The following is a 14,620-nucleotide window of genomic DNA, read 5'->3' as shown; positions in this document are numbered from 1 at the left end:
ACTCAGCCTCTTCCTACACATTCCCCCTATTCTACTAAGGCAAAAATATGAAAACTGGACTTGTGGACTGAACTATAACTGCATATTACTGATTTTCTGGAAATATAAATGTTTGTCTAATTTATATGAAGTTATTGTTTTGATTACAGTCGAATTCGATTAATAGTTATAGATTAATTTTCCAGTTTTTGCAGCTTGGCATGTATTAGATACTGTATTTCATTTTTATCTTCTTGCGTTCCTTTACACAGTACATTGCAACATGATGATAGAAAGAAGTATCCACTGATTTGTTTATTCCAGAAGATTGAATACATACCAATTTAATAATTTATTTATGGCAGCAGCAATAGTAACCAGTGATCTCCAATAAGAGGTGAATGGGAAGCAGGAAACACTATTGGCTTTGATATACCATACATAACTAGGTATCTGTTCTGTGTGATATATTTGTAATAGATAAAGACTATTAAAGAGTGTCTCCTTTTTATATGTGTCAAGGAATCAGTTCAGATCTCCTTATATACATTTTTGGACATCTGTAAATAGACATGGTGGTCATTTCTCATTACAATACTCAGGATTAGTTGATTTTGCTACATTGGTGAATATAGCCTTGATCGATAATCTTTGACCATTGACCACTCCATGGTCACTATGTGCTTGTTTTCTCACCCTTCGTTGACTACTCTATTAATGTTTACCATACAGGGTAAGAAACACATGTAGTATGACACGATTCAATGCAGAACTGATACTTTATTCATATATGCACTTAATGATTACAATCCGAATACAATGACTATAATGATCACAATGATTACAATGATTATTCCAAAGTCCATCTCGGACGTGTACATATACCTTTTCGAATGGGTGACTCAAGTGTCACACACCTGTTCAGATACTACTCTACTTGTCGGCTACACTATACATTTTACCGACTACATCATTTCCCCCAAAAGGAAAAGTCGTCTCCAGAGGACAATTACAAAATATCCGAGAGAGATTAACAAAACGGAATACATTAACTGACTAACTACAACAAGATAAATCTGTTTCTATCACACCACTTTCACATTTGTCCTGTGCCTGCACCAAACTGGTCTCCAAACCACGTTGCATCTGTAGCTTCTGCTAACACAATACTGTCTCCTTAGTCAAGCTGACCTTGATAGCCACTTGTGCTGCCAACTTTGGGTACATTGAGCTAAGTGTTGTTGTACTGCCTTCAACTGGATGATCAACTCCTCCCGAGCTCTCTATGCATCCACCAAACAGCTTCACATCCAACACCTACTCCTAGGGCCTCAGAGCGTATCACCCCTCTCAAAAGGCTTGCTCCGATGATCTTTCCACCTCTGGCACACTATGCCTGCAGCAGTTCCAGGTCTCATCAACTGGTCACACTTCCCATGATTGATAGCTCGCACTGACTGGGGGTCTAGGGGGCATTGCCCCCAGTGGGGTCGAGGGGCAACGCCCCCGCCACCAAGACAAAAGTAGCACTCTCAAACCCACACAAAACTCCATGGAACACATCATTTTTGTCATTTTCGTCTGATTCCACTCTTTCTGGCAACTACTTATGTTTTACTACCTGCTTCTATCTTTCCCTTCCCTTTGGCATCATGCATTACTCATTCTGAATTGTTTCAATCTGTCGTCTTTTCTTTTAAATTTTTTTAGAAAACCTCTTGCTTCTTGAAGAGTACGGCTCCTTCTTGTGATGGTACAGCTTGGCTTCCTCTCTGATTGGCTATACGGATTGTTTTTCTTCTGCACTGTACCTTCCTTCAATTCTTTCCCAGGTGTGCTGTATGGTTTCCTTTGCTACTATGAAATAATTTTAACTCTTTACACCCTTATGGCTTTTCTATCCTCTCTTCCTGTCTCAATGTACGACATCCGTATGGCTCTTAGATTTTATATTTTACATACTGTATGATCAGATACCGTACGGCCAATTCTAGCACTCTCTTGCTGTATGGCCCTCCTCCCTGCTAATTTTCGTGCAATCTCAAATTCCGTACGGCTCAGTTTTATGTCTCTCAATCCCGTACGGTGCCCAGACTTCTGAATTGCCAATTTACTTTCACTTTATGGTGACCAAATCCCTTCTGCTCTTATCGTACGGTCCCAGAATTTGATTTGACAATGTGACCAATTTCTCCTTTGTCCTCGTATGGCTGTACGGTTCTTAATTTATGATAGCCTTACCACCCGTACAGGCTTTAAACCTTATTGCTAATCTTGCCTTTCACTTACGATTTGATCACATGGCATCTCTTCACCTTCATCGCACGGCTCAATCGTTTCACCTTCATCCGTACCCAAACTTATGTTTGCTTCCTTGTTTTTGTTCCGTATGGTAACATAAGGATGGCTTTGCCTCTGTACGGTGCCTTAATATACCTCCAAGGTTTCCGTTCGGTGTTTTAACCTCTTCTTTCAATACTTATTTTGAATGTTGTTTACATATTATGACCTAAAGGCCATATGGCAGACCCTGTTCCTTCATATTTTACTACTTAATTACTTTTAAAATTAAAGATTATTACTTGCCACAACTTCAATATTTTATTACTTATTAAACATATATACATTATTTACAGACGTTTCTTCTTTCCTCAGCTGTTTGTCGGCGGGGGACCATTTCTTTCATGGTATATTTTTAACTTCGATCTATTTACTGCATCTGGTATTTCTTTTCCATCCAGTGTCCATAATTTAATTGCTCCGTTATAGCCAACTTCTCGTATCTTGTATGGTCTGACCCATTTAACTTTGAACTTCCCAAGTCTGATTTCATTCCGTCTGTTATACTTCAATACTAACTGGCCCGGTTGAAAGTTGTTTAATTTTAAGTGCTTATCATGCCATGCCTTCCGCCGGTTTTGTGAAACTTCCGTGGCCCCTACTGCATAGTTCTTATTCATTCGGTACAGTTGCTTCCGTACAGGTACTGTACCTTCAATCAATGGTATCCGGTGAACACATAGCTCCGTTGGCACTCCTTTTAAGTCTTTAGATGTCCAAGCAAAAACATCCTTGTACTCCATGAATATTTTGAATGCTGTTGCCTTTAACACTGGATTCCAATCATCTCCTACCAAAATGTTTTTCGGATTTTCTCCATCACCCAATTTCATTGTTTTCACCGTAGGCTCTTTGTACTTCATCAGTTTATCTTTACTGAACGTATGGGCTAGTGTTTCATCCACATGTGCTTCTCCCTGCTTCAGTTCATTGTACTCCTTCGGGAACTCATTGCTTGCTTTTTCTTCCCCGATACTCAACATGTTGTAGCTTGGAAAGACCTCGTAATCTTCCATTTGCCAGTGTAGCAGTCCATTTACCGAATCTAGGTCGTCATTAGTTGATCCTCCTAATCTCAACACCCCTTCTTCATCTGTTTCCATCCTCTTTTTCCTTTCGTCGTCACTCTCGCCTTCGCCTTCTGAGTCCGACGACGCTGCTTCTTCTCCTACCATTTTTGTATGCAAATCAATTATGAATCTCCTGTCTCCTTTCTCCATGGACAGGGTGTTCCTTTTCCAATCATGTTTTACCTTAGCTTGCACCAACCACCCCGCCCCAAGATGGCATCGTACCCTCTTCTCTTCAGTGGGATGACCACAAAATCCAGTAAAAAGGGTTGTGTCCCAATTGTTACCGGCTGTGCCATTAGAGTTCCCAATGGCTTTATCCTGTACTGATCTGCTGTGAGTAATTGGAAAGTAGGCGGCCATGGTGTTGGTTGTCCAAGCTTTTTCTAAATATCTTCCGGTAGCACGTTCACCCCTGATCCTCCATCTACAATTGTATCCGTTAGCACAGTACCCAGAATGCCCATCTCCACCACTGCCGGGTGTCTACTTCTCGTAAGTGCCACCAACATCGGGTCTGTTGCTGCCGCCGTTGTTTCCTTACTATCTTTTGCTTCCTCCGTCACTCTCGGTGATGGCATCATGTTTATAATGGCCGAACGCAACTGTGGCATCGTTAGAAGGTCATTCAGTTTAATAGGCACTTCTGTTTGCATTCTCTGTTTCACCATGTTTTGTTTTGCCAAGTTTCTTTTTGATGTTTCGGCAGTGTCCTTTAGTTGTAACTTCTCTGCTTTCATTTGCTTTTCTATCTCTGTTCGGGCTTTTTTTAACCTCTCCTTCTCTTCTTCCGCATTCAGATATTTTATTTTCCTCGCCTGTTCCCGTGTGATCGCCAGTACCTTCTCATCACACGTTTCAATACTTAATAGATTTACGCCTTGCTTTGGACATTTTGAATCTTCATGGTCCCTTGGACCACACCATCTGCACATTAGCTGTGGCGTCTCCTTTGTAGTACAGTCCCTCGCGAAGTGACCCCAAAGATTGCATGCCCAGCACTGTATCATCGGCCGTCCGCTCGCATCCTACTGTATTCTACTCCAGCCTCTGTTGTTATTGTTTCCACCCCTTCCGTGTCTATTATAATTGCGATATCCACCCGAAGTTGCATCTTTTCTTGTCTTATTGTTGTTGTTGGATGCTTCCTGCGTTAGTAACACTTGCTGGTGTGCTTTTGCTTTCATGTTAAATGGGCACTCCTTCAGTGAATGTCCCGCTACCTGGCATATGTCACAAAACTGCTTCTTTGGGCATGAACCCTTTGTATGGTCATCCTCCTTGCAATTTGTGCACCACAGTTCTCCCTTCACTATGTCTAGATTCTTTTTCAAATTCTTGAATTCTTTCATCATCCAAAGCATGTCTTTCTGCAATGCTTTCACCTTCTTGTTCGATTCCTCATCACTACTGCTACTTTCCGAGGATGAAGCATCTGAATTAGAGGATTTATGCTTTTTCTTCTTACTCGTCTTTTGTTCACTTTCTAAATCCATTGCACGAGTATACACATCGATGTATGATGATGGTGGTACAATCTTCATCTTCTTTTTCAGAGCCGGCCGTAGCCCCTCCACAAACCACCATTTTTTCAAACCATCTGCTGGTTGACTTTCCATCTTTCCAACCAGTTCTTTCAGTGGCCTGGCATAGGCCCAGACTATTTCATTCTTTCCTTGTTTAGTACTATATATCTTGGCCACTATTTCATTGTCGTCTCGAAGCAATTTGAATTCTGCTATAAATTCTTTTTTAACATTCTCCCACGTATTGAGTTTTTGAGGACTGGTATCGTGTAATGACCCTCTCTATAAAGGCCACAGAAACCCTCAAACTGAACTTAGGAATTTTGTCAAACACTTGGCGTGTAACAGTAACAATATTCAGAATATGGTAATTTCAGATTTGATACTTTCAGAATATAATCACAGAATTACATTATATATAAAACCATTGAACTATATTTCAATTACAATGCCATAAATTCTGAAATTATTTTATTACCAATTCTGGTCTGATTATTACAATGACTGTATGACAGCAAATTTACCCAAAAATTGACATATATTTCAGAATGCAAGAACCTGGTTTGAAGAACTATGGAAGAACACCACGTTTTGCTGCAGATCGTTGATGAAGACCTCCAACCGCACCCCCAAACTATCCTTAATTTGTTGCTGCTGCCCAAACTAGCAGGGCCGTACCAGGCTGTACCTGTACGGCTGCTGAAATAAAATAATATTAGGGTTTTGGGACCCCCAAATGCAAGGAAAATGGGCGCCTAGGGTTAGGTAGTAACCCTGTAAAACCATAAAAAATAACTCCAAGGGGTTGAGGAGATATGAGCAATTATGTGGTTCCGAACCCTGCTTTGCCAATTCTGAAGATGCACTTATTCTGTCTTCAAACTCTTGTCAAATGCTTCTCCAATGATAGGGCAAATCTGAAATCCTTATTCCAACCAAAAACAAACCCTAACAATGAATTCTCAATAAGCTCCAATGAGATGGCTGAATACCAACTCCAATTATGCAACAATTCAGGTGATATTTCACACCCTCAAAGTCGCCAATCCAAGGGAGTGATTCGTTCCCAAAGATCGAATAATTTGCAGATCCAAAGTCCACAAATGTCTTCACAATGAAGAAGTAGAAGAGTTCTCCAATCCAAGCATGTCCAAATGAGAGGCCCAGCCCTCTATTTATTCACTTTTCTAAGAAGTTGCTAGAACTTCTAGAAACATCCTTTATAATTTCTCATTATAATGCACTTTTTTTATAATAAAGTAATTTTATAAAATAAAAAATGCAACTCAAATTAAAATTATAACATGTGGGCCCCAATATCACATAATGATAAAATATAACCTCTTAACACTTCTTCAAGAGCAAGATATGACTATCTGATCCGCAGAATTGACTCTCTTTCCACACCATTTGCCTACGAGAGTCTGTAATAGGCAAATCCATGATCAATGCCATGTCGAACTAAAGAGGGGACATTACATATCGGAAAACCAATCTATCGCCACACCCCTCAGGGTCGTTGGGAACTGTTTGACCCAATCGTCTTCATCCGTCATGCCATTTTCCATCCATATGGTTTCACACGTTCTACAATGTCGGATAGGGTCTGCTGTACCATCACCATGAAACTTGGGTAATTTTTCTTTAGGACCTGCCATCGCTACTTTCCTTTGATTTTGAGGTACTTGTGTACCCGCACTATTCTAAGCTCCCGCGCTGTTTTGAGCTCCTGTGCTATTCTGCACTCCCGCGCTGTTCTGCATTGTCTGGTGAAAGGTCTTGAAGCAATGTTCTATTCTTCGCCTGTATCTGTTCGTCCGGTGTATCAAGAATGAAGAGATCACTCCATGCTCGTGCTCTCTTGGCACTCCGAGCTGTGTGAGTTGCTTCCCTTCCGTTCGGACACTCTCCCTTTGTTTCCTCCACCAAATTTAAGTGTTGTCGAGTCTCCTCCAGCAATTCCTTGGCACTCCTTAGCCTACTAGGTGAGTGCACTCCCTCCGTTTGTGCCTCTTCACTCCTTTAGTGCCCCTCGGCAATTTGCTGAAGTCTCTACCTACGTTCTGCTTGCTGTGCTAAAATTAAAATTTCTTGTGCTGTACGTGGTTCATCCTTATCTTTCACTTTGTTCCTATCCTTGTTAAGCAAATTCGGCATTAATCTTCATATCATTGTTTCGTTCTAGGTCCGTCTGGCAATGGTGCCAAATGTTTACCGTATAGGGTAAGAAACACATGTAGTATAACATGATTCAACGCAAAACTGATACTTTATTCATATATGCACTTAATGATTACAATCCAAATACAATGACTACAATGATCACAATGATTACAATGATTATTCCGAAGTCCATCTCGGACGTGTACATATACCTTTTCGAAGGGGTGACTCAAGCATCATGCACCTGTTTGGATACTACTCTACCCGTCGACTACACTATACATTTTATTGACTACAATTAAGTCGATAACAATCACTATATGATGTTCATATATTATTTCTTGAAACATTAAACAATTCTTGGAAATGTATCGTTAGATCATTAGTTGGAATAGTATTTTATTTCTTAACATCTTTGTTTGATAGAGTGATTTATATATTTATTAATAACATGATTACTATAAATTTTGTAATCCATGATATCACTTTTGTTTGGAGCTTTGAACCAGTGGTGTCACATTTGGGGGACCCCATCCCTGAGTTTATTACATGTTACGTATTTGAGGCATTAACACCTCTCATATTTATCTCATGTTGTAGCATTGTTGGATCCTTATGTCTCCTCTCTTTATTGCTTCAGACTCCTTATACCTCTCTCTGTACTGCCAGATGGTAGTGTCACGCCCTCCATGTAACTCCCTGCGTGACGTCCACTTTATCTCTCCAATCATCGATGCCCATCTTATACTTCCTAACGACTCCTACTCACCACAATGGTAGCACACAACCTCATACCTCCCATCAATGCTGCCCATGTGGAACTCCTTATATCTCTTGAGAGTAACAGCTGCCAACTAGACCCCTTTATCTCTCCATGTCATGCACGTTGGCCCACCTTGTTTCTCCACTATGCCTGATGGGAAAATTCACCATTGAGCAGTCACAACCATCAGGGAACCCTGCATGTAAGTTGCAGTACCTTTGGTAGAGTGGTCGACCTCACGATGCCTGTTTGTCTCCCGAATCCGCCTTCACTGTGCGTTGTTGAAGTTCATTTGAACCTGCAGGGAATCAACCAAATGGCCTCTGCTTTCAACAAATTGCAGTGACCGCTGCACTGCAAGGTGAACCCTTTAAAATATTTATTTATTTTTAACATTGATTGTTTAACTAATTACATTTGATTAATAATTTTGACTAACATATTTACTCGTGAGGAAATAATGATATATTTAAAAGCAATGTGTATCTGGAACAATTTATACATGCATTAAAAATATATATATGAAGATAAGGAACATGTGTCTAATGAGAGTTATGATGGAGAAACTGATTTTGAAGAGGTACACTTCATTAGAAAGTTAAAAAAGGGTTTCAGCAAATATAAAGGCAAGCTGCCTTTCAAGTGTTTCAACTTTGGCAAGGTAGGACATTTTGCAGCCAAATGTCAATATGAGAAGAGTGAGGATAGCTACTCATTGATGATAGTGAAAGAAATACATGGGAAAGGACAAGAGGACTCTGAATTTTGAAAGGAGTCGCTATTTTAAGGAAGAAAAACAACAATCTTGGAATGCTACCCTGAAGATCATACATTAGAGTGTGCACCATGAGTTTGACATGTATTGTGTCAGCTAAGATTGCTATGTCCTGAGCCTCCTGCTGCACGCACTGGTGATCTGAGATTGCCTGCGTGTGAACCAAATCCTTCGTCAACTGATCTTCTCAGTTTTCTTCTTTGCTGTCAGTCACTAGTATCTCTTGCCTCATAGGTTATGTTCTGTCTTCCTTGCTGGTAGACCTCCACTTCCTGCCACTCTTCTTTAGCTGGCACTTCGATTTAGCTTAATGGTGGGCTTTGAGACTCTCCAATGATTTTGCGCAACTGTCGTCGCCTCACTGAGCTCTTTGATTCAGAGAGATCTTCTCATTGATGCTTCTCCTCTCTCTTCTTTTGTCTCTCTCTTAGTATGTCTCCTGTCCTTGTTTGGCAGAAGAGCCATTAGTTAGTGGAATTTCTGGAGGTATGGCATTTGTTTGTGTTATGCTACTCCCTTCAGTTCCTGTCCCCGTATTGTTGTAGTCTCTATTGTTTGCGGTGTTTCCACTTCCTCGCCTCTCACCGTTCTTGGAATTTGATCAAGTTGCGAGCCAACAATCTTGGAAGGATTGCCAGAAGATCATACATTGGAGTGTGCACCATGAGTTTGACACGTATCTTGTTAGCTGGGACCTCTATCTCCTGAACCTCCTAGTGCACGTATTGGTCAACTGAGATTGCCCACACGTGAACCAATCCTTCATCGACTGATCTTCTCGGGTTTCTTCCTTGTTGGCCTCAGCATCACTGTTAGTCAGTAGTATTTGTTGATCGAAGGTGCAGCCAAATATTCTGCCATCCTACCTATTTGTCTTTCCTCACTCCTCCAGGTTGGATCAGGCAACGACTCCAAAATATTTACAAAATATTTACTTCCTATAGGGTTCCTAGTTTATGCATAGTGTAAGATGTAGCCAGAACATGAATAAACAATAATTCAACATGAACACAATGCACATGATATTGGCAGAATCATATCACTTTTATTCCATGTTGCATCCGTACCAAAAAGCAACCCATTCTCAGTGCTAGTTTACATATATAAAGCACCCTACAATTGGTTGAGCATACCAGCAGTCGATTCCTACAACTCTCCATGAACTATCTATAATTACATTGCCATAGCAACCAAAAACATAAAGTATTATTATTAATGGCTAAACTATGGCTAATAACTTCTAGATGACGGTGGCGAAGGCTTGTTCACTTTTCTTTTGATGTCTTCTCCCTTATCACTCAATTGCTTCCTTATTTTTGCCTACACATGTTTTCATATTTTGCATAGCCGTCGAGATGCTATGGTTTGCGTTGTTCCTCATTTTGGCTTGAAGTCAGACAACGGTGATTGCTGTAGTTGATATCTTAATCATATCCACTTCCATGGTGAGAGTTATTGATACTTCATGTCTAGTTGGTATTTTAATCATATTCACTTTCATTATGTTAACTCGATGGTCATGAGATGGTTTTTATTATTCTAGGGTATTTATTATGTTGTTGGTATCTAAAGTCAGATGGAGTAGTTATTGGGCAGCTATTCTGTAACACTACCTCACTTGGTAATGAATAGATCTTGATCTTTGAAGGGGGGATCTTTTATCGGAATCGACAAAGAGGAGTTATCGAGAGCTTTCTGTTTTGAAGAATAGCTACTCCATTTAAGATATCTTGTAAACTTTTCATCTGATGAAAGAGGTCTATCTTTTTGAAAGCTTTTCTTGTAGATTCTTAGGTTTATTTCTATTGGGTTATATTAGATGTTGGATTTTGAAACAGCCACTCTCATTTTGATCTCTGTGTCATTCCTCTTTGCAGTGTTTTTGTTTTTAAATTTTTGTGTAATTAAATAATTCATAGATTTGCTGATCTTTGTCTGTATCTACACAATCTCGTATATTCTGCCACTTGTAAATTTCCTACAGGTTTAAAATTAAGAAAGACCTCTTGTGATAATAGAGAGACTTAGTTGACATGCTACCGTTAATTGTTATATACCAAATTTGTGAATAATGATTATGTTCATTACTGCTACCATATTTGTGAGTCATGGAATCGACTGTTCAAATTTTATTTCTATCAAGTTACCTAGCTTATTTAGTTACTTTATTTTGGAAAATCAATTGCATGTAACGGAAAGAGGAAATATGAACTAGTTGATTGCAACATGGTCCTGATTTAAGGAGAAACCATGCACCTGAATGAATAATTTATCCTTTTTTGGTGGATGTTTTTACTGGCAGACGATGATAGTTGTATTAGTTTTGCAAGTTGATTATTTTTAAGTTCTGTTTAGATGTGCAAAATGGGGTTGTAAATTATGTTGAATTTCGTGAAAGAGTTTCTTAATTATTTCTCTGCCATTGGCAGATGACAGTTATATTTTTTTTTGCCAAATTGATTATTTAGTCTTCCAATGTTGTGTGGTTAAGGGCTTGTTCTATCTGGATGTGTTACTAGGGTTTGTTAATCATATTGAATTTTTGGAAAGAATTTCTTACACAATTTTCCTGTTCAGAAATATAGACTTTATCTTAGGAGGTTGAGTGGGGTGGCACAACAGCAAAGTGGATTAAATTCTTCCTTTGGAGGAAATACAGAGATCAATTTTGGTTCAGTGGGTTCTGGAAGGATCGACCTACAAACACTAGAAGCATCAGGGCAAATATCACCGCAAAATTTGATGGCATTACAAGCAGGAGTTTTTGGAAAACTAAATGCAAAGAATGGTTTGGGAATTCCTGGAGAAGCATTCTGCTTACCGGCTTCACTTCAGGGCCTAGATTCTAATTCTTTTAACAGTGTAAGGTTTGGCCAACCACTAATGAACGGCCAGGGTAATTTACTTCATGGTTATTCTACTGGTTTTCAGTTGAAACAAAATAATCGGCTACAAACTCAAATTTCTTCATTTGGGAATGTGGACTTACTGGAGAATGACACGTCTTCAGGCCACTCATTGGTACCAAGGCAGCTTGCAACAGGTACTGTAATTCCTGGAGATCTGGGCCAGGTGTGTGGGGCTGATAATAATGTAGGTCTGAATCTATACAACAATGCAATAATGATAAAATTATTACAACAACAACAGCAAGAGCAGCTGCAGCAGCAAGAACTATGTCAACAGGTTCAGATACCCGCAGCAATGTCACATCAACCTGATGGACAATTGCAAGGAAGACATGTTTTAAATTTTCCATCAGCAAATCTCTTAGGTCAACGGGCACTTTCAAATCCTATATCCGCAGTAGGAAGTGCTGATAGCATTCATGGTAATAGCCTAACTGGCACTAACTTAGATCAATTAAATCCAACATCACTACCAGAACATGGATTTCCAGCAAATACATCTAATGCATATTTTGGAACTGATCAGATGCCAGTTACTGATTACAAGAATCATAGCTTTCATGCATTGCCAGGGAACAGTGTTCGTTTGCCAAGCAATCTTGCTACATCTGCTCCATTGTCGGTTCAGGCTGAAGTTGCATTGAGTTTACCAGGAATGAAGAACCCTCTGGGAACACCAGAATTTTTCAATCCCCAAACTCTAGGAAGCTCTAGTTTAACTTTTTGTGCATCCAATGGTCTTGCTTCTGCTGTGAACCAAAGCAACACACATGGTTGGCAAGTTCCAAATTTTACTGGGAATCAAGATCTCAGTCAAATAGTGACCCCAACCCAGAGTGCACGGTACAGTGAATCTTCCTCTGTAACCCAGGGATTGAATCTTCTTGGGATACATTGTCATATGCAAGCCACAAATGTTGGATTTGCAGGGAGAGGATCGAATGTTTCCCACAAACTCCGGTCAGATGCTGGTCATACGAGGGCTGTCAATGATGCGGCCTGTCAAAGTGAACAGTCAACGGCTGATAGTGGGCCAAAATATAAGGACAATGCATCTTTTTTGACGGTAAGTTGACAAAACTAGATGGCATGTTCAATTCATAGAAGTTGTGTACATAATCTTCCCTTAGATTTCTGTTCTGTTTAAACTTTAAACAATTGGTGTTCTATTGTTTCTTTGTATGAATCTGAGAATATGTATTATTTGACTGACCATATCCTGCTACCTCTACTTAATAGTTGAAAAGTTTCTGATGTGGTCCATTGTAATTCTTCTTGTTTCTTTTATGGAAAAACACATTGCCTATTTAGTTATTTTATTTGCTGGAAAACAATATTACTGTACAGTGAGGCTTACCAGACAATATGTACCTAGATATGCCCATTCTTTGAAATTTGGAAAAGCTAACGACCTTATTGAATTTGGCAATGAAAATTGTTTGGGAAATCACAAACTGTGCTGTTTGTGCTTTTGGTTTGTTTCCTGTGCAATTACATATCTAACTAATTTGGACATTAAATATTGGGATTGCAGAAACATGAGAAGACCAAATCTGAAGAAGATGCGTTCAGTATGGATGGTTATCAATTAGATGATGTTCATGTGAAATAGATGATTTTTTGATTCATTTTCAGTAGAAAACTTAAAGGTGGGAAAAGCGACGTAGTTGAGTATACAGTTGTTACGAGATGTCAATAAAAATGATCTCTCTTTGCTCCTGAATTTCAGAGCCCTCTAATTGCTCTTTGACCAGACAAAAGTTTATCAATTTACTATAGAGTTTCGCATGTTGCTAACTGTACATGAGTTTCACATCTTTTATTTTGAACCTTGTTCAGAAAAATCCCTCTTCAGAAAAATTTATATGGAAAATCCAGCTTGGAGATTAAGCTCCATAGATTAGCCATGTGGAGATTATTTTACCCTTCTCAGAAAAAATTGTTCTCCAGACTAAAATAAATATTCAGTTTTTTTGGGACAAGAACAGACCTGTAGTTCAGGTATTATCTTACTTTGCATCTAATGTCTGCAAACTGTAGTTACAATTTGACTATTTGACATTTTCTCAATGTGGGATACTTCAAGAAATGGACAGGGAGTAAAGGGAGGTCTCCTTGTACATACATGCAGCAAATAATGGAATTTTTCACAGCGAGAAAGCTGAATTCTTTTCCATGATAACTATTTAATTTATATGACAAAAGGGCTCAATTCAGAAATATTATTTTATTTCACACTATTCAACGTGAAACATGCTTTAAACCTGCCACAGAGATAATTCTGGGGTGACTATTGACTTGTTTCTTTCTGGGTTTGTAACTTTGTACAAACAGATCTTATTTATTAGTCTATTTACTAACTAATATCTAAAGAAAAACTTAAAACAATTTTTAATGTCACAAAGGGGATTTTGGTCTTTACACGTGGGCATTATAAGCTAATATGGCTGCCTTTAGTTAAGAACTGAAGAGTCTTCCTGTTCATTCTATACACTATTACACATTTTTTATTCAGGATGATCACTTGTGCTCATTTAATAGATTTTAATATTTCCTTGTAACGTTCTTGTTTGAGTTTCAGTATGATGGCTCAATGTTGTACTAGTTGTAACTTGTAAGGTTTCTTCATGATGGAGAAAAACTTACACAATTTGCTAGAATGACATGTTGTGATGGAAATTTAGGTTCCGATGTAGATGATTGTTCAATGTACTTTATGTAACAAGTTGACAACTCAGTTGCACAATTGGGACTCTACAATTCATTTTACACTAAGATTTATAGGTCGAATTCCCAATATAAAAAATCAGGACTTCTAGAGTGTATGTGGTTGTGTTCTCTGTATAAGGCTTGAGTTTTGCTAGCGCTATGCATGAAAACATTGACCAACAATGCAAGACACATAGTCAATCTGTTTTGATATTAATCACTAATGTTTGAGAGTCTTCTTAGAGCCATGTCTATTAAAGTCTACTAAGATGTGTGAATCAAATATGCACAATGTAATTGATCCATATCCATTGAAAATAGAATCAGCAGACTTCTAGAATGTATGTGATCATGTTTTCTGTGTAAGAGTTGCTTGTTCTACGCAC

The 14,620-nt window shown here is 38.9% G+C and overlaps 1 protein-coding gene across 1 annotated transcript in view; it reads left to right on the top strand.

Moving 5' to 3' along the window:
- The window catches only part of LOC149576574 (two-component response regulator ORR21-like), a 76,151-nt gene extending 62,406 nt beyond the window's left edge, over positions 1–13,745 (top strand). The window contains exons 5-6 of the mRNA XM_089817922.1: positions 11,194–12,591; positions 13,060–13,745. Of these exons, the coding sequence (XP_089674048.1) occupies positions 11,194–12,591; positions 13,060–13,137 (1,476 nt within the window). The 3' untranslated portion in view covers positions 13,138–13,745. The remainder of the gene's footprint in view (positions 1–11,193; positions 12,592–13,059) is intronic.
- The last annotated feature ends 875 nt before the right edge of the window (positions 13,746–14,620 follow it).

This window comes from Cupressus sempervirens, chromosome 1 (assembly GCF_028749045.1).
Source record: "Cupressus sempervirens isolate cs-2001-9-10 chromosome 1, ASM2874904v1, whole genome shotgun sequence".
Taxonomy (NCBI): Eukaryota; Viridiplantae; Streptophyta; class Pinopsida; order Cupressales; family Cupressaceae; genus Cupressus; species Cupressus sempervirens.
The sequence above is the reverse complement of the archived record's forward strand: the minus strand, read 5'-3'. Positions and strand labels throughout refer to the sequence as shown.